General features: G+C 48.8%; 11 protein-coding genes across 11 annotated transcripts; 5 read left to right on the forward strand and 6 right to left on the reverse strand.

Annotated features, from left to right (window-relative positions):
- Positions 1-745: 745 nt before the first annotated feature.
- On the reverse strand, positions 746-1,550 carry BP5553_09351 (Protein transport protein BOS1; the record flags this gene model as incomplete). The annotated part of the gene is made up of 2 exons (XM_032017974.1): positions 746-1,480; positions 1,548-1,550. 2 exons carry the CDS (start codon positions 1,548-1,550, stop codon positions 746-748), a joined length of 738 nt encoding a protein of 245 aa, XP_031865881.1.
- Positions 1,551-2,596: 1,046 nt separating this feature from the next.
- On the forward strand, positions 2,597-3,136 carry BP5553_09352 (uncharacterized protein; the record flags this gene model as incomplete). The annotated part of the gene is made up of 1 exon (XM_032017975.1): positions 2,597-3,136. The coding sequence occupies one exon, from the start codon at positions 2,597-2,599 to the stop codon at positions 3,134-3,136; it is 540 nt and encodes a 179-aa protein (XP_031865882.1).
- A 1,360-nt stretch (positions 3,137-4,496) lies between these two features.
- BP5553_09353 (uncharacterized protein) lies at positions 4,497-4,889 on the forward strand (the record flags this gene model as incomplete). Its single annotated transcript, XM_032017976.1, has 1 exon — positions 4,497-4,889. One exon carries the CDS (start codon positions 4,497-4,499, stop codon positions 4,887-4,889), a length of 393 nt encoding a protein of 130 aa, XP_031865883.1.
- Positions 4,890-5,248: 359 nt separating this feature from the next.
- BP5553_09354 (Uncharacterized protein) lies at positions 5,249-6,213 on the reverse strand (the record flags this gene model as incomplete). The annotated part of the gene is made up of 2 exons (XM_032017977.1): positions 5,249-5,945; positions 6,005-6,213. 2 exons carry the CDS (start codon positions 6,211-6,213, stop codon positions 5,249-5,251), a joined length of 906 nt encoding a protein of 301 aa, XP_031865884.1.
- Positions 6,214-7,269: 1,056 nt separating this feature from the next.
- Positions 7,270-8,479, forward strand: BP5553_09355 (Tartrate dehydrogenase; the record flags this gene model as incomplete). The annotated part of the gene is made up of 2 exons (XM_032017978.1): positions 7,270-7,564; positions 7,626-8,479. 2 exons carry the CDS (start codon positions 7,270-7,272, stop codon positions 8,477-8,479), a joined length of 1,149 nt encoding a protein of 382 aa, XP_031865885.1.
- A 308-nt stretch (positions 8,480-8,787) lies between these two features.
- Positions 8,788-14,294, reverse strand: BP5553_09356 (Sec7 protein; the record flags this gene model as incomplete). The annotated part of the gene is made up of 2 exons (XM_032017979.1): positions 8,788-12,990; positions 13,038-14,294. The coding sequence occupies 2 exons, from the start codon at positions 14,292-14,294 to the stop codon at positions 8,788-8,790; spliced, it is 5,460 nt and encodes a 1,819-aa protein (XP_031865886.1).
- Positions 14,295-14,995: 701 nt separating this feature from the next.
- Positions 14,996-16,378, forward strand: BP5553_09357 (Acetyltransferase component of pyruvate dehydrogenase complex; the record flags this gene model as incomplete). Its single annotated transcript, XM_032017980.1, has 3 exons — positions 14,996-15,193; positions 15,251-15,904; positions 15,962-16,378. 3 exons carry the CDS (start codon positions 14,996-14,998, stop codon positions 16,376-16,378), a joined length of 1,269 nt encoding a protein of 422 aa, XP_031865887.1.
- A 655-nt stretch (positions 16,379-17,033) lies between these two features.
- Positions 17,034-20,200, reverse strand: BP5553_09358 (Phosphatidylethanolamine N-methyltransferase; the record flags this gene model as incomplete). Its single annotated transcript, XM_032017981.1, has 3 exons — positions 17,034-17,093; positions 17,220-19,900; positions 20,023-20,200. The coding sequence occupies 3 exons, from the start codon at positions 20,198-20,200 to the stop codon at positions 17,034-17,036; spliced, it is 2,919 nt and encodes a 972-aa protein (XP_031865888.1).
- Positions 20,201-21,144: 944 nt separating this feature from the next.
- BP5553_09359 (Cytosolic Fe-S cluster assembly factor NBP35) lies at positions 21,145-22,173 on the forward strand (the record flags this gene model as incomplete). The annotated part of the gene is made up of 1 exon (XM_032017982.1): positions 21,145-22,173. One exon carries the CDS (start codon positions 21,145-21,147, stop codon positions 22,171-22,173), a length of 1,029 nt encoding a protein of 342 aa, XP_031865889.1.
- Positions 22,174-23,018: 845 nt separating this feature from the next.
- BP5553_09360 (Uncharacterized protein) lies at positions 23,019-24,126 on the reverse strand (the record flags this gene model as incomplete). Its single annotated transcript, XM_032017983.1, has 3 exons — positions 23,019-23,569; positions 23,637-23,946; positions 24,010-24,126. The coding sequence occupies 3 exons, from the start codon at positions 24,124-24,126 to the stop codon at positions 23,019-23,021; spliced, it is 978 nt and encodes a 325-aa protein (XP_031865890.1).
- A 732-nt stretch (positions 24,127-24,858) lies between these two features.
- Positions 24,859-25,700, reverse strand: BP5553_09361 (putative siroheme synthase; the record flags this gene model as incomplete). Its single annotated transcript, XM_032017984.1, has 3 exons — positions 24,859-25,000; positions 25,059-25,540; positions 25,617-25,700. 3 exons carry the CDS (start codon positions 25,698-25,700, stop codon positions 24,859-24,861), a joined length of 708 nt encoding a protein of 235 aa, XP_031865891.1.
- Positions 25,701-25,879: the final 179 nt, after the last annotated feature.

The following is a 25,879-nucleotide window of genomic DNA, read 5'->3' on the forward strand; positions in this document are numbered from 1 at the left end:
CGGAATCGCGACATGTCCACGTTGCCACGTGACTTGCCCCGCATTTCTTGCTCTCAGCTTCAGCCCAGCTTCGTCCAAGCAGGTCTATACTTCGCAAACACACAAGAACATAAGCATGTATGATAAACCGAGAAAGTAGACTAGTAGTTTATTTCTAAATAGGGAGTTAAACAATTTAGATAGTTGCAGAGCAGGGGGCTTTTCGAGGCTCAGTGACCCACCAAAGCATCATGGCATATGCTCTATAGCTCTCAAGAAATGGGTAGGTTGCTCATATACTGATTCAATATATGCAAATCATGCAAAAGTCAGAAGAGTCATATCAGCCAGTGCGGAAGCAGGTTATTTAATCCACACAAACAATAGGTAGAGAAAGGAATTAGTTGGCAGCAGTTAAAGCCATTGTAACGCGGCATCAGGTGGGCTGACTCTGTCAGCCTATCACATCTAATCCCACATATTTTGTTGCATATCGCACCCCTAGAAATGTGTATATGCTAGGCATATGCGAGGCATATGTACCTAGGTACAGGGTGATTTGAAATACGAAGTTGGTATATTTACCATCATGCAAGATAGGTATAGGTAGGATCCTGCTGAACCCAGTTCATAGTAGTACAATATCGATGCACAGCCTATCCCCAAACGCCTCGCTATAGCCCTATAAATGATGCAGAAACCGAAATATTCCCCCGCATCCTCAACACATGGGTTTCCAGGCTCTTGCCCATCAAACCACCGGTTTCTATCGCAAGTAATGCAACACCAACCAACAAAATCCGAAGAAAATCAGCACCCCCGCCCAGAAGATCCATTTATCCTGCTTTGCCCTTCGCTCAATCATGCGTATGGTATCTCCACTGACACCAAGTGTATTTGCTACACTGTATAGCCGCTTCTGTGTGCCCTTCAAAATCTCCCGTTGCTGGCCCAGGTCTCCCAACACAGCCTGTCCACGAGCCAGGTATTCATCCAAAGCATTGTTCGTATTTGCAAAGAAATTCTGCTCTCTCATGGCATGCTGTTCTCGGTTGTAATCGCCACTGTTCATTCCAAGGCCCGAACTCCCTGAGCCTTCTTTAGGTGCCCATGGCGAATGGGCGGACGGGGCTGACGCTATTGACGCGTTGGAATACGGGTTGTCCGGCGTAGCAGTGTGATGGGGCCTCCTCCCTAATAACTCTTGCCGGTTGACGCTTGTTTGAACATCTTCGTTTTGGGCTTTTAGTTCTTTAAGTTGCTCGCGAAAAGACTGGAGCTCGGCTCGAAACGATGATATTCGATCCTGGGCTTTCTCTTTCTTAGCGGGGTTGAGTTCGGTTTTTGCGAGGTCCGCGTAGGAATCGAGGGTTCGGGAGAAGGAGGTTAGAGACGCGGAGATTTGGCCGAGCAGTGAGGGTGTGAGTGGTGTGCCTGATGGCGCAGAGAGGTCGCGTTTGAGAGAGGTGGACTGCTTGAGAGCGGTGTTGAAGAGGGTGTTCTATCACAGAGGGACATGTGTATGAGCTTGGAGCATCTACCTATGCATTAGGACAAGGGAAGCTTACCATGATGATATGCGCCCAAGCTCCGGGCGAGATAAATTGGACACAAGTCGAAGAGTAGGCAGCAAGAGTATTGCGGTTGAGTAGAAATCAATGTGCAAAGAATTACCCCGTACTTCGTATATGGTTTCGGCTTGGGAGAAATATCTCGCGCTGGCCTCGAAATATTCGGTCCTTGTAAATACGTGGCTAGAACCAAGCTCCAGCCCTCGATGTGGCTTGAAGCGGTGGCTCGGCACTTGCGGGGATTCGGGCAGCTTACCGATGCTCGGGGAAGTCGTAGAATTACTGTGCGGATTAATGTACAGTACTTGCGATCGAGCTGATTCCCTTCATATTATTCGATTCTAAATCCCAACCTGAACGCCCAGTTCACTTGATACGGTGGTCTTTCACGCATCTCTGCGTTGGCCCAATAATGGCATCCAAAGGCAAGTCTCCAGAGGTACGCAGTGGTACGTAGCACATGTATCATCCCTGGAATGTCTTTCAGTCCCAACAGGCAGGTCGTCCTCAGTACGGGGGCGAAGTTTGATCGGCTTCCACTCCCTTCCAGCCTTCGCCCTATGTCATTCCACACGCCAAAACAACCCAACCGGTCTAGTTGCCCCCGGAAAACCTGCTGCTTTGTTCTCTTGCTGCGGCGTGCCAAACCCTTGGCGCAATCCTCAGGTCGAGTAAACCCAACTACGACCTTCGCGTATCGCCCGTTTTGACAGGCCCGCCGGTATCACGTTCGATTTTCCTGCAATTGAAACACCTCATCAAAATATTTGCCTCGGTGGGATGGCGCTGCAATAGAAACCGCACGACGACCACTTCTTTGCGCCGCGTTAGCTGGAATACAAAGCTCGACTTGTACATGTTTGCTCATCTTGCTGCTAGCGGACAACGAACGTCAACCACCTCAGCCACTTTATTGCGAAACAAAAGAGGATATATACCGCCGTTCAGCGAAAGTAATGATATAGATTTCTAGAACACGCTGTAAGATCTATTCCCAAACGCTTGGGAATGTCAATTGACCAAAATACAGAAGCGACCCAGACAAGATGCGGTCGATTTCTTGCAATTACCTCGTCCCGGCGATCCTCCTCAACCCCGCGTTCATTCTACACCTCATAAATGCCCTGATGTCGCGATTCGTACTACCTGGGCCGCATCCCCCGTCTCACTCGCCCAACCCTTTTATGGAAATGCTCGGCCCTGCCCCTGGGTCTACACCTTACCTCGATATGCATTCCGATGACCAACTTTGTTGCTATGGATATACTGCTATCATGGTGATGGTGCAAATTTTTGCTTTTGGACGAGTTCAGGACAACAGGGTTCGGAAAAGAGGTGCTAAGGCCGCCACGTCGGAGAGAGAGGCGCGTAGGAAGGAAAAGCTAGACATCCTGCAAGAGGACGGAGTGGAGGCTTCGACGAAAACAAATGGCGTTATAAGGCGAAGTGATGGCGCTACGAATGGCAATGGAAAATGCGACATTGCTAGGACTTCTACGCTGTCAAATGGAGGAGTCGAAGCAAGTGACGATCTAGAAACCGAAGAAAGCATGACCGAGACGAGTGAGGAAGAAATGATGTTATGATATCAGCTCAGACTTGTGCGATTAAGCAGGTTAGACTCAGGTCGGCGTTATGGATGCTAGGATGATAAACAGGATTGAAGGTTGCATGATTGATACTTTAGACATGATTTGTGGACACTGAGCACATGAATACTATGACCACCTTCCAGTTTATATGCAATATTTTACAGCGCACTTCGCGACTCGTCTCCTGGGTAAACCACCTTTAACGATTGAGTTCAGCAACCCAGTCTCACGGTATATAATAGCCCTCAACTGCGAGTCACTCTAGTAAATTGGCTTGCAGAACACACTTGGGGCCGTGGGAAAAGTCTGAGGTGCGAGCGTTGACTTCACAAGTACAGCGCCTACTAGACTAGGTAGGCGGGGCTATGGTTAAGTCAAAACAAGCTATGCGCGTTTGTGGGTTCTGTGGCCTTAGTGTTCTTGGTGTCTTTAGCTTGCTAAACGCACCTCCGCATTTATCGAGATTTCTTAGGACGATAGATACATAGGCAGGGATACGGTATGGGGTAGTGACTTTTGTTGTCACTAAGCATTTAGTGGTCATACCTGCCACTAAACTACCTACGCATGACGGTATATACATCGCCTACCACGGTTTAGACTAGGAATCTAATCACTCTTTTCATTTTTATTTTACCTCAGCAGTAAGGTGCGGAGGAAAGCAGATGATAGTAGAATTGGAAATGCTGAGTTGTATAATTTGGAAGGATATAAGTTGTGTGCTTGAGGACGAATATCGTTTTGGATAGTTCTCTATTATATATATATATATGTGCCTGCTTAAATGATTCTCAATTTAGATCATCATTTTCTCTTTGTTACATAATCTAAAAGCTCTCAACCAGAAATATAGCCTCTGAACTAAGGAGAAACTCAAGAGCAATCAATAGCTTCCCCTCGTTAATTCATGGCCAGCCGCGGTGTATATTTGGGAGGCAGAACCTGCACATTAGGACACAGCCTTTGATTAGCGATCGTCTATAGTAAATAAGACTCCTCTGATATTCACGCGTCTTCACCTTCGATAGGGGATACCTTCAAAGTTCCTCGTCCCATCCCCTGAGCGATCTAAGAGGGGACACTACAATCACGCATCGCAACACAAGACAGACAAAGATAACTCATCAAAGCAATGCTGTAACCTCCTCACTCAAGGCTAAATACTTGGGTCCCAAAACTAAGCTCAAATAGGAGCTTCTCTCACATCCTCAAAAAGGCGCTCACCTTATTCGACAAATCCCAATCACCGACTGCGAGGCAAGATCGGACATCCCAGAAGAACTTCTTTCTACATTTCGAGAACAAGCCCTCTTGCTTAGGAAGGCAAGCCATTGCGACAAAGGCAATTGACAAAATGGGTGATTCGGACTACTGGAAGTGTTGCCAGGGGGATGATGATGAGATAGAGGATGCTTTGTGCCCTTGGCCTGTATGTCTCCTATTTCGTCTCCCCTCTACTTTCAGCTCTACTAAGAGAGTGATGAATGCTAACTGTGATTTGATGTTTGAACAACAGTGCGGAAAGAAGAATGTGCTCCCTCAGTACTTGTGTGAAAGATGCGGACACTGGATTTGTGGAAATTGCCGGATTGTTAAAGTGAATGACAGTGCGAAGGGAAATGACAGTGCCGAGAGAGAGAAGGACAAGGATAAGGACAAGGGGAAGGGAAACGATCATGTTAAGAACCAGAAGGATAACAGGAAGGGAAGTGATGCTGCTGAGGGACGGAAGGCCGACGGGAAGTGAAATTGTGATGAGGCACTAAAGGAACGCTGAAAGGCTTTTGATCGCTTGAACTTGTAAGAGTAGTAAGGAGCGCAAGTGAGAATGGGAGCAATGATACCTCGAAGGATTTGAGAGAGCAGTTGTTGTGCGCCCCCATAGAATGGATGAAGGGTATCATTACTATGGTTTCTAAATGTATGTAGCTACTATAAGTACAGGCTCCCAAAAAAGCTTTTGTATGTACGCCAAACCAATCCGCAGGCTTCCAATAAATGCCACAAATGCAAAGCTGTAAGACGCCGGCCGTGTCATCATCCAACCATTCTATGAAACCATCTAAAAAATAGAGGAAATGTGGACAAATATCATGACTTGGGTGCTTAATCCAATCTAGAAAGCAGGCCATACCTTACCTTTGCATTCACCACACCCCCAAATCCAAAAGCAGGAACAATCCTGCAAATTCGAGCTGCGGAGCTAACCGCCCAATTCTTCTTCACAATGGCCCATCTATCGGCCCAGGTAATCCCACTGCACCCTCTATTGTACAAATCTAAGCCTAGGAGATGCATAGGCGTGCTGACAATCTGCACCGCGGCCGGAGCAACAAATTGGGCAACGGTCTGCCCGCTCATCCGCTTCTCTAACTCGGTACTCATGTTCCTGCTAATTACCGGCCCGAGTAATGGCGGGACGTTGAAGGATGCGAATATGGTAAGACAATCTCGAATTGTGAAAAGCGCGTATGATGGTAGCGACACCGGCCGTGGGGGTCCCCCAGAGCCAAAGAGTCGCACAAACGCTTGGTCTTTAATCAGAGTGAGCCCGATATTGGCAGTTGAAGAGGCCGCAAATTTCATTGTGTCGGCGGTGACGTGTGTGTATGGTTTGTTCTTTACAGTCGACGTGATGGTGTCGAGAGTGTTGGCCGTTACGAAGGTCCCGCCGTAAACCATGCAGATGAGGGCGAAGGGTTTTGAGAAGAGGATGGTATGTGGCCGGAGGACCAGAGAGGTAAGGGAAGTCTTTACCGACTCTTTGAGAGTCGATTGGCCGGAGGCGTTTTGCATTATCCCCCTACAGGTATGTTGTTAGTGAGGAAGTCATGGGAGAGAAGAAGACGAGACTTGACTTACTGGTCAATTATTGCGATCAGGGGCGCAACTAATGAAGCTGCAAAAACCCCGGAAACACAATCGGAGGCCAATCTCAGGCCTAGGTTCTTTGTATTCCATACTTTAGGTCCCTCCCGAGACCCTGCGGCTTTGGACGACCCAGCCTTTTTCTTGGGCTCCAATCCCATCTTTGGCTGTGGTGATTCTAGCCCAGGGAATTGGGATGTCATCGTATGCGCATTAGGGAAGATTGAACTTCCTACAAAGAGAGGATGCGGTGGGGGAAGAGCAACGAAAGTTGGATGACGGATTGAATGACTTTGCAGATCAGTTCCCGTAATAATGTTATCTTACAGAACCCGCCGCCGAAGTCGCTGCTGTCAGCTCAGCTCTCGCTCACCGGCGTCCAGGGTCTCAACGGAAATTTTCCGAGCTTATCGCGATAAGAGACACGTGACGGATACCTGCCCCTTTCTGTGGATTTGGGGGGTTAGTAAGTCACTAGGTAAGGTAGGTGTAGAATCTTTTGATATATAAGGTAGTAAAGATAGTAGTTGAACAAGTAACCTTGGGTACTTGATTTGTTCTTCTTGCAGCGGGTGACTGGGCCCTTCTGTCTTATTTATAAGTTGCAGTATTAGAAAATGTTTACGCCACCCTCCACATCTTGGCCGCTTGGCGAACGCTACCAGCATTGACAATGACTCTTTGATGATTCGCTATCCAATTGAAGCTGCTCAAGGAGGCTTAATAGTCTTGGCAACATCCGACTATTCATATCTCGACGTAGTGCTTTATTCTTCTAGAACGAGAACCCCATTTATGAAGGAGCGGATTGCGGAGTATTGAGCTGGAAATTCCAAAATGAACAGTACATACCCGAGGTTACTACGAAGTAGAGTTGTTTCGAGGAAGTAACCATCCGGCTACAAACTACTGTAGCCCAAGGCAAATCAATAAATGCCTCTTATGTCTTATGTTGAACATATTGGGCCAAGACAAATACAACATTAAAGAAACGCACAACCCAGAGCCGAACTTCAGTATTCTTGGCTCTAAGAAAAATCCCCTTTCCAATGCGTATGTCTGGAGCAGTGATGTCATTATTTACATAAACAAACCCGTGCTGTTCAACGGATAACAACAACGAGAAACGTCAAGTTTTGACCAGAAGTTACTTGCCAGGCCTCGGTGCAAAAGCATCCGACCCCACTATTGACTTCCCTCCCCCTATTCCCCTATTCACAACAAACCAGCACATTCAAAATCTCGTCCCAAACCCCAAAATGTCACTCGCAAAACCCACCAGCAGCAATGGGTCAACAAGCATTGTATCCTCTGGTCGCCAATCCTATAAAATCGCCCTGATTCCCGGCGATGGCATCGGCATTGAAGTAATCCAGGAAGGCAAAGAAGTGCTCCAGAAGCTTGCCACGGAACTAGATACCTTCGATTTAGATTTTAAGGGATTTGAATGGAGTAGTGCATATTACAAGAAGCATGGGAAATACCTCCCTGACGATGCATTGGCGCAGGTAAAGAAGTTCGATGCTATCCTCTTCGGGGCAGTGGGAGCGCCAGGTATGTTTACTCTCCATTCTAAAATTGGGAGTTGCCCTGGGCTAATACGAGGTGCAAACAGATGTACCTGATCATATCTCGCTGTGGGGACTCCGCCTTGCTCTATGCCAGCCTCTGCAACAGTATGCAAATGTCCGGCCTACGCGTATTCTCCGCGGTACCACATCCCCCCTCCGGAACTGCAAACCTGGAGATCTGGATTGGGTAATTGTGCGAGAGAACTCTGAGGGAGAATATGCTGGGCACGGCGGGACGTCACATACGGGCCAAGCCTGGTCTGTAGCCACCGAGGTTTCAATCTTCACGAGACATGGCGTTGAGCGGATTATGCGCTTTGCATTCGAAACGGCGCGGAGCCGGCCACGAAAGAAGCTCACTGTGGTTACCAAGAGCAATGCTCAGAGAAATGGGATGGTATTCTGGGACCAGGTCGCCTCGGAAGTTGCCCTAGATTTCCCGGATGTGGAGGTTGACAAGATGCTGGTTGATGCGATGACCACTCGGATGGTACTCAAGCCTGAGAGCATCGACACAGTTGTCGCGACAAATTTACATGCTGATATACTCTCCGACTTGGCTGCTGCCTTAGCAGGCAGTATTGGAATCGCTCCGACATCGAATCTTGATCCCACGAGGCAGAACCCGTCTATGTTTGAGCCGATTCACGGCAGTGCTTTTGATATTACGGGAAAAGGATTGGCAAACCCGGTAGCTACGTTCTGGACAGCGGCGGAAATGTTAAGATGGTTAGGTCAGGCTGAGGCAGCACAACTGCTAATGGAGGCTGTGGAAAACGTTACAGAGAGCGGTGTCAAGACTGCAGACCTAGGCGGCTCGAGCAAGACAAAAGAGGTAACCGATGCAGTCTGTAAAGAGATTCACAAATTGGCTAGACTGGCAAACGAGAAAAAGTAGGGTGGGACCTGACTTGAGATTTGACAAACTGATATATCCTTATCATGATTTTCGAAGTGGCAGGAAGTTGATCGAGTCAGCTAAAGGGGTTGGAATTGAAAAAGATAACCGAAGTCTACAAAAACCAGATCATGATGTACAACCCCTAGTCTCTTCTAACGAATCCCCTCCGCCCACCAAAACGCCTATGGGACGGTGCGACCAGGTCACACCGTACCCATCAAACACCCACCATAAAGTGTCGCTCACAAAAAAGACAAATTTAGAATAGAAGAGTATCATGCAATGCCATGCCTTAACACCGTGAATCAATCCTTCCGGCTGGACCTTCTGCTTCCAAATGGATAGCTAGAGTGTATACTCGTAGGCGAACCTGGAGGCTTCATCTCCGACAACCCTAATTTCACTTCTCCAACACGCCTGAGCATCGACTGCAACGCGATCCTGACCTCCACCCCCATCTCCCTATTTAGAAGGTCTACGCCAAGTGGGTAGAACACCTCGATATACTTCTCGAATCCTTCCCGTGGAAAATTAGTGTATCCTTCCATCACATCCACTACCACTGGTCTCCACGCAATGATATTCCTTTGCTGGGAATCCTCTTCCAGTTGCGTAAAGGAACGAATGATATCCGCGCACAACGGCACAAGAGCCGCTTCCGTGTCATCACGATTCCGCTTGCGCTCTTCCCCTTCGTCGTGATACATACGGAGCAAGATACTAACATATGTCGCTGCACTGCCGCTTTCCTGCTTGAGGAGATTGGGAGGTTGTTTCATAAATCCTTCTCGCCAGAGTCGCATGCGGAGTTCCTTATTCTCGTTGAATTTCTTGGCGAACATGAAGCTCTTCTTGAGAAGTCCCATAAGCCGGAGCAGCTCTGGACTTGGTATTTGAGCATAGACAGCGTCGTTGGAGAAGAGCTCATTAACCGTCTCGATCATAAGCAATTGTAGCACACAACGGGTGATAATCTTGTTGAAGAAACGTCTTCGGGCCACGGTGACTACTACCGGTTGTTGTTGAAGTTCCGGCTGAGGCTTGTAGTCTTCTAACTCGCTTTGCGTCGCCGGTGGCGTGGTTGTTTCATTATCGTTGACGCTATCAGCCTCTGAAGTTGTAGTGCCATTGGTTCCGTTAATCTTGAGTGACTTCTCGTCAGAACCGGGTGACTCCGCAGGCAGAGCCCCTTCTTCAGTTCCGTTCGCAGGCCCGGTTGTGGCAGAGAACAGCTGATGAGCCGTGGTTCTGTCGAACAGCTCGACAAAGGCACCGACAATCTTCGACCAATGGTTAGGCTGAAACTTAGTTACGTTCTGCAAAATGAGTTGCTGAAGACAATTGCTTCCAATGCGAGCAATAGTATCGTTCTCTTGGCATATGCAGAGAGTCAATAGATCCAAGAATCTATCAAGCATATATTCTAAGGACTCGAAATAATGTGTGAAGAGCGTGATCATATTTCGAAGCGCCTGGATCATAGTAGTCGATAACCACACCGACAGCTCTTCATGGTTGAGAACGTTTGACATCTCAGACTTGGATTTGAGAACCATGAATATCGGGTAGAGGAGTTGCCGCCAAAGAATGTCCCAGAAGTCGGAGGGGAAGTCGCCGCCATATTTGATAAGCGACTCGAACAAGTAGTTGAGAGCATTGGATCTAACTTCCAGGTCCTCGCCAGTCATGAGGACATCATGGAATGCAAAAAGCACAGGAAACCAGAATGCTTCTTCCTGCGTGGTCCGACTTGGCTGTTTTGATAGCGGGTCCGATGTTTTGGTTGACCCATCAGAGTTCACATTGGATTTGCGAGACAGCGGGCATTCAGGAGTCTTGAGCATCTTCGGAATGATTGACTTGAGAGTTTCCATGGCCTGGAGTCCTTTCTTCTGGAACCTCATATTCTTCGAAAATTCCGTTAAGCATACGATGAGGTCTGCAAACGCGCCTTGGGATATAACAACCCCAAATCGTGTTTTGTACACCTGATTGACATTCTCGAAGGCAAGATTGACGATGCTTTCGTATGGTTCTCGTGCGGCTATTGTGAAAACACCGAACATGGTTCTCCATCCAGAACGGATATTCTCCCCGCGGGCTTGGATCATTTGTATAAGGCATCGTAGAGTCATGTCCTTCACACCGACAACGTTGCTATTTGATATAATGTGCTCAAATGGCTTCAGGAAATCTTTCTGGAACTTGAAACCAGGCAGTTCTTCGATTTCCATAAAGCGCATTGATAATTGTCTTAGAGAGTCTAAGGCAAAGAACACCACAGCAGTGTTGCTGTGGCATCCGACTCGGTTGAAGTGTTGGCCTAGAACAAGCCATATATTGGTCCATTCGAACCTGACTCTGGTCATGTTGTAGTAACTGATCTCGACGAGCTTCTGCAAGCTATACGTCCGAGGAGACTCGTTTGACCCCGAGATCTTGATTTCCTCCCAACTGACTTCTGTCAAAGCTCTCACAAAATGAACAATAGCGACACCAGAAAGATTTGCTGTGTTGGTAAATATTCGGTCAACTGCTTTGATAACTTCATCTGACCGGCTTTCCATTGCAATCTCCATCGAGTAGCTTGTGCCTCCTGTGGTGGATCGAGGTCGTTGACGGGGAGGTCTCTGTGATTGACTTGACTTTCTGGATGCTCCTGTGTCTTGCCGAGTTGGGGGAACAATGCGTGCCTTGGAAACATCAGGTATCGCCCCTTCATCGACGCCCTCGGAGATCAGTTGTAGCCGATCAAGCTGGCTGACGCACATCAGTATGTCTCGCCATGATTCTCTCAGCACATTTCCTTCTGTTTGCGCGATCTCTAAAAGGATTTTGAGAGCCTCGACGTTTTTTGCCATCATCTCGGTGGGATTATTGAGGTTTGTAGCGTTCTTCAGAGCTGAAATAAACGCTTCTCTCGGAGTATCCAAATCAAAAAGGCATGCAATACGGACGGCAAGCTTCATGCCTTCCATACACAGCTTGATTATTTCAATATTATGAGCATTTCGCATTTGTCCGGAAAGGCCCGAGAAGAATGACATCCATGTCACGTCGAACATTGGCCCGACATGTTTGACGGATGTGGCCGGGATGAATTTGCTGGAGCCAGATTTTGTAGGGTTTTTCCGCTCCTTCCGGTACAAGCTTTTGAAGAGTTGTTCAGATCTGAGCGATATCTCCTCCGCATGTTTGGTGTAAGCCTCCCTCTGTAGGTCTCGACCAACCGTAGCGAGGGCTTGCCCAAGACTTGCAATGCCACCTCCACCTGATTGAGGTGTTATCCCCATAGCTGCTGCAGCTTCGCGTTCACTCCTAAGGACAATTTCATCGTTTGCAATTTCATCATATATACCATTAAGGTATTCATCAGGGAGATTGGCATTGTCATTGATACCCCTATTGTTTTTGATGAAGTCCTCTTTCGTCATTCGCTTTGCGACTTTGCTGCTATGCAAATCGGTATTCAGTAAGATGACCGAATAAGCAAGGACGTAAGCGGTGTCGGCATTGGCGAAAGCATTTGGATTCCCGGTCACGTAACGATTGGCGAATTTCAGCATGAATCTATCAATCTTCTGTGCTTCTCCTGGTAGGCGGAAAGACTGCAGAAACTGCCTCAGGGCGTCTACGAAACGACGTTTTGCAAAATCCATACAGTCCACAAAAGCGTGCATAGTCGCAATGTTCTTGTCGTCGCCTTCCCCCAAGTACTCCCCAATTTGGGCCTTGTCTAGCCGCTCTTCCTTGAGCAGAAAAAGCGCGATATCCTCTGGACTATCGCTCGGGATAATCCCGTCTGATAGCAGAAGTTTGATACCTCGCTTAGGCTTGAAATTGAACTGCTTGATAGCATTGGTGATGGCGGTTTTCCGCTGCTTCTCCTTTTCAAGTTGTTCAGGATCATCTTCAAGAACAGGGGTTGAAGGAGGAATTGGGGTGTCGCCGTTAGCCGTTCGTGTGAAGCTATCATTTCCAGACGGGTCTAATGATTCACGGACGTCTTCCGATGCTCTCACGTTTTGATCAGCACCTGTTGCTTCAGTAATTCCTTGCTGTGACCAGTTGACCATGGACCGTAACGTTTCCACTAAGCAATCTAAGGCTTGTCTCTTGATGATATATTCCTTAGGTATCTCGGATTCATTCATTTCGCTATGACCACTTATATGCGCTGTCGATAGTGGAGGGGGAAGCGTTCCCCGAGCTTGCCAGTCCGAGCCATTAATGTTACTCTTGGCGGCCTTCTCTTCATACTGCTGCTGATGAAGTGGGCTGACCATTACAGCAGCGCTTGAAGCTTTGGATAAATCCTCAATCAGAGTTTGAAATATGTTGTTGACATTTCTGTCACAGTCGTAATTGAGATACGTTTCGACGAGAGCGCGGGGATCTGCGCACAGACGCTGCAATATGCCCATAAAGTAGAGCCTTTGACCAACAGTGGTAGTCCGTCTTTCCAGAAGGGCCAAGTATATTTCGTTCAGAAAGACCTCGATTTCTTTCTGTCGATTTGTTAGTATTGTATCTCTATAAGATTATGTGCACAAACCTTGAGAGGAGCCCTCATGAATTTGAGCATCAGCCAGAATATCTCGCAGCAAACTTCAAATACTCGGTCCACAGAGCTTGCTCCATTTCGCGTAAGACTGAGACACAGGTAGAATTTAATAGCTTGCAGGAAGTTCGTGGACTCGTTGCTTTTGCTGTTTGTGATGGTACATATTGGTGATGTGAAGACCAGCAGGTTGTTATTGAGTAAAGTGTGAATGAGGTGAAGAGAAATAAGTTTTGACCGCATGGCTTGTCCTTTCAAGTCGTACAGTTGGTCAGGGCCGAGGACTTTGGTGCTAAGGTTGCAGAATGATCTGAAAACTAGATATGCATCTCGTATATAGACCTCGTCCTCGGCATCCTCTGATTCTAAGCCGTCATCTGCACTGCTCTCTAGCGACGCCTGCGTTGAGGGTGATTGCAGAGATGACCGCACTGGCTTGACCTGTGACACCATCGTTGGCCCTTCACCCATCTGCGAGTCGTCAAAGCTTTTCCGGTGTTCGAGATCCTTCAATGTGAGCTTTGGTCCTTCGTCGCCGGAGGTGTCGGCTGCCGAACTCCCCTCGACTGATTCTCCACCTTCGGTACTTCCTGCAGCATCATTTATAGACTCCGATGCGTCAACCGTTAAAGAACTCGCATTCCCGGTGGTCTTCTCAAGTTTTGATAAATTCAGCCGTGCCTCTTTCATGTGTATTCTTGTTTTAACACGCTCAAACACAGTTCCCACCATTTGTGTCAACGTCCCTTGTGCCACCTGCTGATTTGCACTACTCTTCGAGAGGAGGAAGACATTGTAGACTTGGCGGACAGCTTTTAGAAGGCCAGCGCCATGGACCACAATTTTGTCATTCAGAACAGCCGCAAGTAGCGACTTGACAATCTGCAGCTGTATCTCCACGGGCGTAGTCTCCCCTTGAAAGCAGTCGCATATCGTATCGATTGCGCGTTCGATCAGGGGTTCTCGAGAGGCCTCTTTGTCTGCATTGGGGGACGAGGGAACAGAAAAGTAGGAATAGCTGATCAGCTTTCCAATGCAATCGAGCGCAGTCGTGGTTAGGGGGATGCTTGTGCCCTTCGTAGCGGCTTGTAATGGCGCAAAGATTATTTCGGGGTCTGGTAATTGAGGGTCTTGTTCCTTGATCTCCTTCAGGGCCTTTTGGACGGATTCGCCCAGCGGCGGCCTTTTATGTGCCTCCTTGGAAGCTGCTATAGCTTCCAAAGCGGATACCACAAAAACGATAGAGCTCATGGTGGCCGATTGTGTGCACCGGCGTCCATCCGCGACTCTCCTGGTGTTTGCTGACGGGCAAAGTGAGAGCTGTTCAGATGGGATTTTGTCGGCGTATCGGGCTGTCTCCGCGTCCAGCTTCAGGAAGAGGGTACGAGTGCAGAGTACGGGGGTACAGTACACGTAAACCCGAACTCAGGATCCTAGCGAGGACGAAACCCTCCACCGTCTAGAGCGACTAGAGCGACTGGAGCGACTAGAGCCCAACAAGGGAAACTGCTAGACAAACGGCGTGTAATCGGGGCCAGGGCGGCGTAACCGTCTCCGGCGCCTGTTCCACCAATCACCGCCGGGGACGCGCTTCGTCGGGGACTAGGCTGTTTCGAGGCTAATAAGACAAGCTCATCCAAGCTCCCAACATACTCGAATACATTTTGGTTTTCCCGACGTTGAACTTTTGAATCACCCTACCGGTATCGCCGACTTCACCTCTCCCCCCCCCGCCAACAACGTCGGGTTTCGAACCCAACCCTTCAATTGACTGGCTTTCTCTTCGCCCTTCTCTCTCCTTTTATTTCAAGCCCATATTATTTACCTCTAATTCTCCAAATATGTTCGCCGCGGTGTTAAGGAGGCGCGCCCTCCAACCCTCCATCATCTCCTCCTACCAATTCGCCCGATGCTATGCGTCAAAACCATTCCCACCTCATACGGTGGTCACCATGCCCGCGTTATCTCCTACCATGACCGCAGGCAACATTGGGACGTGGCAGAAGAAGGCCGGCGATTCGATTGTCCCTGGCGATGTCTTAGTTGAGATCGAGACGGACAAGGCCCAGATGGACTTCGAGTTTCAAGAAGAGGGCGTTCTCGCAAAGATCTTGAGGGATTCGGGAGAGAAGGACGTGACCGTTGGTAATGTAAGTAATTGGAATTGGAATTGGATTACTTAATTGGCTCATACTAACTTTCTAAAGCCAATTGCTGTCATGATTGAGGAGGGCGAGGATGTTTCGGCTTTCGAATCATTCACACTTGAGGATGCCGGCGGAGAGAAGTCTCCTCCAAAGGAGGAGAAGAGCAAGGCTTCCGAGCCAGAGGAGCCCAAGCCTGCCCCGAAGATGGAGCCTGAGCCAGTTCCCGAAGAAACCGAGGCCGTTGGAGGAAGGCTACAACCTTCTTTAGATAGAGTTCCAAATGCGAGTGCTGCTGCCGTTAGATTCGCGATCGAAAAGGGTGTCAAGATCGCCGGTCTCAAGGGTACTGGAACTGGTGGACAAGTTACTGAGAGCGACATCAAGAAAGCATCTTCCGGAGCGGCCGCCGCCCCAGGCGCTGCCCCAGCTGCTTCATATGTCGATATTGAGACCTCTTCAATGAGAAAGACTATCGCCAACCGTCTTACCGAGTCGATGAACCAGAGCCCCCATTACTTCGTCGCTGCTACCGTATCCGTCTCCAAACTACTCAAGCTTCGACAGGCGCTCAATGCTTCGGCGGATGGCAAGTACAAGCTCTCAGTAAACGATTTCCTCGTTAAAGCTTGTGGTGTTGCCTGCAAGAAGGTCCCAGCAGTTAACTCTAGCTGGAGAGATGGTTTCATCCGTCAATTCAACAACGTTGATATTTCAGTAAGTCCACTCCTTAGTAGCATTCGAAGGAAATTTATTAATTGCTTTGCGTGCTAGGTCGCTGTCGCCACACCTGCCGGACTCATGACCCCTATCGTCAAATCCGTGGAAGGCCTCGGCCTCCAATCCATCTCCGCACAAGTCAAGGACCTCGGAAAGCGCGCCCGTGACGGCAAGCTCAAGCCAGAGGAATACCAAGGCGGAACCTTCACCATCAGCAACATGGGCATGAACCCCGCCATCGACCGATTCACAGCAGTTATCAACCCACCACAAGCCGGTATCCTCGCCGTGGGCACGACCAAGAAGGTCGCCATCCCAGTTGAGACAGAGGAGGGCACGGAGCTAGAGTGGGATGATCAAATAGTAGTTACAGCCAGCTTTGATCATAAGGTTGTTGATGGCGCTGTCGGTGGAGAGTGGATTCGCGAGTTCAAGCAGGTATTAGAGAACCCGCTTGAGTTGTTACTGTGAGGTGGGGAATAGGGATGAGTGGCGAAGGTTGAGGCGACGAGATAGAGATTCCCCGTGTAACATTGTAAAACGAAACCTTTTCTAAAAAGAAAACTCCCGTTATAGAACCAACCTTTAAATTTTATTTTTGTGTTTCCGCTCTGTCTTGTCTTGTCTCGCGATATAGATGAGCTCTCGCCGTAGGACAACAAACCTACCCACACAGAACCAAGAAAGGGCTGAAAGAATGGGGATGCCCCGGCTCTAAAAGCATCTAATCTCTAGAAATCCCATCTAAAGATCAGCAATGCCTCCTGAATCTTAACTGTCGTAAGTGCTTATTAAGAAGTAATTCTGAAGTCAATCTAGAAGGTATGTGCCACGAAAGTGGTGTTAGGTAGCAATATGCCCATTCATTGAGTGAAATAATACCTTGTAATGCTCATTCCCCATTTTTATTTCCACCGCGCTTCCTATGCTAAGCAAAGTAGCGTTTATATACTGCTACAGCAACCTCCCCACGAATTAAGCCACCCTCCATGCAAATCCTCTGTGCAATTTCACAATCCATGGCATCCATGCCAGCAAAAAACATCAAGTAATTACATTTCCGTAACGGGGTATCACCATCAAAATCCGCAAATTATCTACAGTCCATCGCCCGGCACCTAGCGCTCTATGATTTGTCTGTGCTGCTGGTTGCAGCTGTCTTTGGCAGGGACATGCTATATGGAGCCTACGAATTGGGGGAAGCAAGTTAGCAAGCACGCCTCTTTTCGAATAGCGACTACGTGCCGCTATAAAAAGAAGAAGGAAATAAGAAATAGGGAGTTAAATGGCAAAATGTAGATCATCGGCATACCAGTACGTGCTTCGCATTACAGATTCTCCACGCTAGCTTCTTCACATTCCCATCAGCCAGCACCACGCCAGGCGCGAACTCGATACCGAACATTTGATGAACAGCGAAGACGACACGCTTGGCATATTTGGGGTCTCGTTCGACTAGGCTGCCAAAGCTCTCGTCCACCGTGTTGGGCGCGATCTCTGGGTCGCGATCGAAGCAATTACGCACCACAGGCAATAGAGCACTTTCGACGGCGGTGCGGCTCATGCCCTGAGCGTCCACTTCTACGCCTTCTTCGTCAAAGCGTCCGATGCGAACTTCGAAGGGGAGGGAGATGGCCATAACGTTATGCTTGCCATCGTGGTGGTAGCGGAATTCGAAAACTCCCTGTGTCCACCAGAGTTTGTCTCCTTCGAAAATCATCTCGCCCTGGTAGTAGTCTTCAGTATGACCATCTTGGCGATCCGTACCCGAAACCAGCTGGTTGGATACTAATATTCCATTGTCGGCTGGCGTACTTTCATACACGTTCGGCACTGTCGCAACCCAACGGCCTGCGGAAGCTACTCTAGTAATTTCTCGAGATTCGTTATCAGCGATCATATACAGCCCAACCCAATCTTTCTTGCTATGATTAACCGGTGCGGTCCATTTAACCTTGATTGGTGCACCATATTCGAATATAAGTGGTTGGTATTTGTCAGTCCGTTCCCGTGGAAGCTGTGCGGTTTGACCCTCATTTCCCGTTGCTCTATCACGAGGAGACAGAGCCGACGGCGTTCCTTGAATTGTAATAAAATAATCACTAGGATCATAGCCTGCTAAATCGGGAGCGAGTCGGGTTATGGTAATGCGCGTTGGGTACTGTTGGAACAAAGCGGTGGTATCACGGACGATAGTCGAAACACCGGCTGCGAGTTTGGGCCGAGCAGCATCCAGAAGCTCTTCCATAAAGTTACCCGTCTCGCCCAAAACTTTATCTACACTACCCTTCCACTTCTTGAGTGGCGGCGGTAGAGATCGTCGGATACTCTTCGTGAGTCCAGCTTCTGATCGAAGGGATTCTCCATACAGCTTTTGCATGTGTGGCTTCTCTACAAACTGGAGGAACCCAAGGGTTAAAATGTGACTAAGAGCGGCAATGAGGAAGATTGGTCCGCTCCAGGTAATACAAACCGCACCCCACACACCAGCTAGGCCAATGATACGTTCTGGGTTGTTGAGATATCGATAGATGCCGCTATAGGTCAATTTTGGTGCCTGGTCGAAGAAGAAATCTCCAAAGAACCATCCAAACTCGCCCAGAGACTCGTAGATGCTAGTCCCAGTCCATACTTGTAGAGCAATAAGGCCAGCTCCCATCACGTGTTTTAACAGCACAAGTCCATGGCCCCAGTCAGCTGGGAAAGAGTACATCTTCCAGGTAGCAGCGATGAGACTTGCGTAGCACATAGTCATGCTCAAATGGTACATGCCCTTCCATTGCCTCCAAGCCTCGTCGGTGCTTTCACCATACTTGACAAAATGTCTGGTCCACATTTTCGTATTTGATTGCCGGTGGAGAATGACTCCCAAACCGACCGTATACCATATACGCCACGCAATTGCATTTAGGATGAAGAAAGTCTGGAATAATGGCGTTGATGGGGTCCACAGAGTTATTAGTATTAGATATCCTTGCAGTAAGAGGACGGATAGGTCGGTGGTCCGGAAGAGATCTAAGTTGCCCATTAAGTTGTGTGTCGCGAGGGGCTGTTCGGAAGCAGTCAAATGCGAAGCAGGTTCTGGCAGCTGATCAAGTTCCATTCCTTCTTTATGTGCGGCAGAAGCATTTTCGTCCCGGATGTCGCTTGGGCTTGGGTCCCGGCGTCTGGGTGGCGGACGATTGTAAGTTTTCTCGATATGGGGATTTTCGACGTATTGCAGGAAAAAGAACTGGGCAGCATGCGCAACAATCGAAATGAATAGCACGTTATAACTTGCGGCCATCCAGGAGATGCCATAGTATCCCGTATATCCAATAGAATACATAGGGTGAGGAGCCATCTCAAAAACCCCATCGAAAGTAAGTTCCTGATCGATCAAGTAGAAGAAGTCTCCCCAATACCAAGCATAGTCCTTGACTACGCGATGAGCATCCAGCTTGACCCATAGATTGAAGCCAACAAGAATCATGCCTCCCGTCCAACGGACTATGAGCTGGCCCACGCCTTCGCCGACGGGCCGTTCCGAACAAGCAATGGCAAATAGAACATATGACACGAAGTCGCACATCAAGATCAAGTCTACCACTCGTCGGAACACAAGCCATGTATTGTACTCCAGCGGCGCGTCTTCAAATTTGTAGTCCTCTGGGATCTTGGTCTCCAATTCGCGTTTGATCAGATTGTACAGCCATGGCCGCGGGTTCTTGCCAGTAGCCGGGTTTTCGAAAAGCCGCCACTTCTTTGCCCATACTATTAGCCGGCCATGGTTCGACTGGATATGGAGGAGCCATCCGATCCCGATGTTGTAGCAGCCTCTCCAGAACAGGAATATGAGGGCAAAAACCGGTCTCTTCAGGCCGGCGGGGAGGAAGTACAGGGCAAGGATATGTAAACCGAGGATGGCGAGCACAATGACATCGGAGAGGTTCTTGGGCTGGCGAGGGTCGAGTAGCTGGGAGACCATATCATGGGTCTGGGGCACAGTAAATACTAGGGTAAATAGACATGTCAGCCGTGGCCCCAGTTAGGTAGGTAACTGGCGGTAACTGCTGTGCAACCAAAGGATCGATGATCTGACGTGCTGACGTGCAGCCGTGCGGATTACTACTTACTTGTTCCATCTGGCGTTCTGCCAAAGGTTTTCTTCTCTTTCTCGACATCACCTTCAGATCTGGGGGTACATTGCCCACTGCTTGTGCTTGAGGTATTTGCATTCTCTTCTCGCGTTGTCTGCACATGCCGCTCTCGAAGACCATCCGTCCCTGGGGCGGCATTGTCTCGAGAACTCATCATTGGCGGTTACTTGGCGGAGGGAGGTATGAGCCCGGCAAAAGTGGTGTTGAGAGCTCTGACCGTCGAGAGACACCCCTCGTCTACAGCGTACGAAGCAAGCCCTGGAGCCTCGGGCAGATCGTGGATGTGGACAGGGTGTTGTGTTGGGCAGACAAAAGAAGGAATGCTTCAGTATAGTTGAGATACCGGATGGCCCATTTGTCTGCCGGGTTTGGGGTTTGGGGTTTGGGGTGTGGAGTTGTGTTCTCAAGTAGTGTTCGGGTCACCGCACAAGGTTCACGACCTGACTTGACTTAACTTCGAACAGTGCCGGTACATGTGAAATCTCTCGCTTACCGCAGCAGTTGGCCCAGCGTGGGGGGCAGATCATGAGGCTGGACAGCTTCATCTATCTGCACGCAAACAGGGCCATTTAGCAATTGCGTCACGATATTGCTAGGAGAACGGGATTCAGGGCACGACAACGCAGGATCTAATGCTACTTGTCTTAACATGACTAAGAACTCTAATTGTTCATGGCGGGTTAATCCACGACGGGGGCAATTGCCTGCGCCATACTCCGTAGAAGCAATATACGCAATATTCGCAATATTTGCAATATACGCAAAACTCGCAGAGCTTTACTGATTGGAATGCGAGACCCACCCGTCATCGGAGCTGCTGCCTCACCGCCTTCCACATCTGATTTTGCCACCCGCCCACGGGCGGTGATTATGTAATCTCATTACCCCTCCAAAACTCGCCCCTGCCCGCCCCCGATGTCGCGAAGAATTATTGCAGGCTGCTTTGTAAACATCCACAGCTGATAAGGCTACTTAGTAGTAAGTCCCTTTTTCTAGCATATATGCTTATCGCCCTCGTAAACAATAAATGGGCATCCTCCCATCTCACCACGCCTTGACCTCCTCCGTATACGAGTCGACTCAAGACCGCCTCACATGATGGCTCCCTCTCTAGAAGTGCCCGAAAACATCCAAGATGTCCTCTCAAGTCCTCTCAAAGCCGCCCCTCAACTCATCGCCCCCGAACCAGAGCACTGTCCTGGCCCGGAATCCGAGCAAGCCGGAAAGGCCGACTCTTGCGCGGGCTGCCCAAACCAAGCCATATGTGCTTCAGCACCCAAAGGCCCCGACCCAGAAATTCCGCTTATCACGGCACGGCTCTCTGGGATCAAGCATAAAGTGTTGATCCTGTCAGGGAAAGGCGGCGTTGGCAAGAGCACATTTACCGCCTTGTTAGCACACGCCTTTGCTACCAATGAAGACAATACAGTTGGAATTATGGATACCGATATTTGTGGGCCGAGCATACCGAAGATGATGGGGGTCGAGACCGAGACGATACATGTTAGCGGCGCTGGATGGAGCCCGGTCTGGGTGATGGAGAATCTGGGAGTTATGAGCATACAATTCATGTTGCCAAACAGGGATGATGCAATCATATGGAGAGGGCCAAAGAAGAATGGTCTGATTAAAAAGTTCCTAAAGGACGTCGAATGGGGAGACATGGATTTCTTGCTCGTGGATACCCCGCCGGGAACAAGCGATGAGCATCTAAGTGTGAATTCATATCTGAAGGAGAGTGGGGTGGATGGCGCCGTGGTCATTACAACGCCCCAAGAAGTTGCCCTTCTCGACGTCCGGAAGGAGATTGATTTTTGTCGAAAAGCCGGCATCAAGGTCTTAGGCATCGTGGAGAATATGTCCGGCTTTGTTTGTCCGAAGTGCACTCACGAAAGCCAAATCTTCCAGGCAACCACTGGTGGAGCTAGGCACTTGGCTAAGGAGATGAATATTCCGTTTCTGGGCGCAGTGCCACTAGACCCACGAATTGGACAGGCGGCAGATTATGGGGAAAGCTTCTTTGATTCCTTCCCTAATAGCCCGGCTTGTGCTGCTCTGAAGAATGTGGTCAGAAGAGTTGGTGAGGAGATGGGCCTTAAGCCCGAGAGCGTTCTACCTGAAGATTGAGCGGTTGTTAAACCACCGTGGGGTTATTTGCCGCACGACACCACATATATAGCTCGCCCTCGGGGCGATCCTCGACTAGGCGAACATGCCCACGCTGCCCATGGAGACGATACTAGGAGATACGCCTCGATTTCCTTGAATTAAGGGAACTGGAATGCTTGAGATGCTGCCCTAGATCTTACTAGCATAATAGAGTAGCCAGCATGATCTGATGCAAGGACACAACAGAAATGCACCTGCACTAGCAGGCCATGATATGATAGACAAGATGTCACGAGTTACCTTTGCACCTCTCAGCGGGGGAAGAATTTAGAGATATTGAGGATATTGAGATAGAATCAAGAATTTTTAAGCCCAGCTAAGAAGTAGTGAACTTCGGCCATCCCAGCATCCTAGTCATATATCTTTCCGTAGTCTACTTTTCCTATTGATTATTTCAGAGGTAGAGTGCCTTAGAAGCCTAGACATTGATATACAAGTGGAGGACCTCGAAAATGAAAACATATCTCACCGAATAAGATTGCACCAGGATAACTTAGCTCCAAAGTCACGAATGCATCCATCCCATTTAGAGAATAATTCTAATAAAAGCGTTTGTATTGTACCAGCAGTAACGCTGCATTGTGTAGGATCTGAGTCTCTATGCTCGCTCGCTGCATGATGAGCCTGCAACTGAACCCTGTCCAGCGGGCCAGGCGAGAAATTGGAGCAGACAAGAGCAAAACGCCAGGGTAGCTGCTGGAACCCGTTTCCCCGACCATCTATCGTCTTCGCAAACAAGATAAAATTCATAATCGTTATCATTAATGCCATCCCAAGTACTGACCGGGCCGCTTCCTCCATCCTTAGACGCCACTCTTCCTCAACCCCGCCTCGTCACTCCTTTTTCTCCGTCCAAAGTACCCTTTACCTTGAGGCTTCTCTGAGAACTCTCTCTGTCGCTGCCTTTTCCCCATAACCAACTCACCCACACTCACCATCATCGCAACAGCCATAGCTGCCGTCGCCACCCACGTCAATATCAGATACTTCCCACCCTTATAGGCATAGAGTCCCACGTCATTGCCGTGATTGTTCAGTAGTTTAACGGCTTTGGCCTGCAAAACGGTAATGATTATAGAGGCGACCAGGAGGGCGAAAAACGAAAGGACGGAGACCACAATGTTACAGATTGAGAGGATGGAGGAGCCTGCGAAGAAGGAGATGAGAGATATGATAACCACGAGGCCTGCCGCGGCGATACCAATCGCGTAGAAGACGAATGTCGCGTTGAGCGCCATTGAGAGGGAGTCAAGCCCGTCTTGAATTTCGGTGGGGAAATGGAGGGTTGTGAGATTGATGTGGAGAGGCCCGTTCTCGAGGGCGCGGTTCAACGGCGTGGTGATGTCAAAACGGTCTATTAGGTGGAATTAGTTTCATGTGTTGACCATTGAGAGGACGCAAATTGGGAGGAAGGTACTTACACATTGCGGTTTGGTTGGAGCAACTGCTCACATTCGCGTTTGTGCCTTGTGCTGTGGCGTTTGGTGTGTAGGATCCGTCACACAAGTCCATCAAATGCAGGCTGTACCATTGCTTAATTCCTAGCTTTTTCGCCAACTTATCTGCGGCATCGTTAAGGAGGCCGTTAATATCATCTTCGACCGAGTCGGTTATATTGCGAAAGGTGCCGCTGATGAAGGAGCCAACGGATGTTGGGGACGATTTTGGGGCTGCAGATGTGGTGGTTGCTTTGTCTTGGAGGATGTTATGACCGAGACTGGAGGTATTGACCTAGGAGACCGGAAGTTAGGATTGTTGTTTGTGTGAAAGGATGGATGGAGGGACACTACAGACAGTGATGATATGGTAGTCTTCCATGAAGCCTGGTTTGTGGCCAGCAAATAGGCATAACATGGAGACGATGAACCCAACAATGGCGCAAGCCAACGGAACTAGCGCTAGAGGCCTCATATTGATCGTGGAAATAAGTAGTAGATGGAGTCTAAGCTGCTGTGATACGGTTTGGTGCAGTGGGTTGATCAACAATTCAAGGGGAGACGTGCAAGAACTGGGTCGAGTTTAAAATGTAGATATAGATGCACAGTACGAAGGGGGTTTCAATCTTGAAAAAGCGAAAGAGGGGGAAACAAGAATAAAGCAGTGAATGTATGAATAAAGCAGCGAATGTTTCAATACTTGCTCTGGTTAGTCAAAGCAAAGTATAGGCATTTGCCAGCATCGAACGGCATCATGCCACGACCCGAGTTCCTACTTTTAACTTGGCTTGACCTACTATATCCTACCATGTCCAGCAATCAGCTCGATCGATTTAGATTTTCTTTTAACGATGTTGTATGACTGGTCAAGTTTTTGGAATGTGGTTGAAGGGCCCCTGGCGCCAGTACGTCATGTTTCTGTTGTGACGGTGAGTGAGCAACGATTGGCTGATGGCGTCTGTTTGTCAAAACAAGGTTGCCGAGCTCTGCAAGCGCGCGGGAGGGTCCATGGCTTGGGGAGCGTCTGATATCACGTGATACTTCTTCAGCGTTAAGGTACAAATATAGGTAACATGTACTTTCTGGCCAGTAATGTTCATTGGAACCAGAAACCGCTATAGCGGTGATCTTTCTTCAATATTTTTATACATAGCAGTACAGCTTCAACCACTACTAACATAAATGCCAATCGAATCATCGTGTGTATTCAGCTCTTGTCTCGTTGCTTTTTCAGAGAACTTAATTGTGGAACTTCGTCCGGAGCGTAGAATGTCAGAAGCATCTTCATATCCTCTTCATCCATTTCACAAAAATCTTCGAGGCTATAGGCGTCGCTCACCTTAACCATCCTAGCACCAAGTCAGTCAGCAATGGCCATCAAAACCTGAATATCACCAGCAGACATACCATGCCATCCTCTTTGGGCCCTCCTCTGGTGCAGGTGCAACCTTCCTCAGCATTTCTCTTAGCCTTCCGACTTTTGATATTGCTTCTCCGGCGTTGGGAGGTAGATTCTCTACTATTGATCGTCTGATAATATTCGCCATCCGTGGTCCCTTTCCATTTGTGCTAACCATAATTTGTAATGGTCCATCTCGGTGTACGCTGCCAAAGTAGAAGTCGCATTCCGGAGGCACATCTGCGATGTTCGCAGGCACTTTTCTCTCCTTGCACAGCTTCCATATCTGCGTTGATGCATCGGGATCGTCCACTGCTGTCAGGACCATGTCGACATTATCGAGATCTGAAGGCTCAAACTTGCGGTCTATATAATCGACTTGCCCCTTTTCGATCCGATATGCGACTTCCGGATTCAGGCCCTCTCGAGGAGAAACAACAGTGACTTTCGCATCGGCATTGAGAACGTGGAGTATCCTACCTGCTGCAACCTACCATATGGTTCATTGTCAGCGCAAGAGCAAGAATTAATAGTGCGCGGAATAAGCTTGCCTCTCCCCCTCCAACCACTAAAACCCTCTTATTTCTGATCTGCCATGCGAGAATCAACGAGCCACCACCCTGGACTTCAGGAAACGACTCTTCGTGCATGTTTGTTTTTGAATTATGATGATGTTCCACCACATCCTTGTACCAGCGATAAGATAGAAGATAGCCAGCTCGCTTATTCCGGACTCCTGAAGGCGCGTTAGAACCTTGTCCATGAAACCCCATCTCAATCTTGAGGGCCGACGACCACCTCGAGCTGGCGCGGCTCTGAGGTTAAGCAA

The sequence above is a fragment of the Venustampulla echinocandica genome, assembly GCF_003357145.1.
Source record: "Venustampulla echinocandica strain BP 5553 chromosome Unknown scaffold_10, whole genome shotgun sequence".
Lineage (NCBI taxonomy): Eukaryota > Fungi > Ascomycota > Leotiomycetes > Helotiales > Pleuroascaceae > Venustampulla > Venustampulla echinocandica.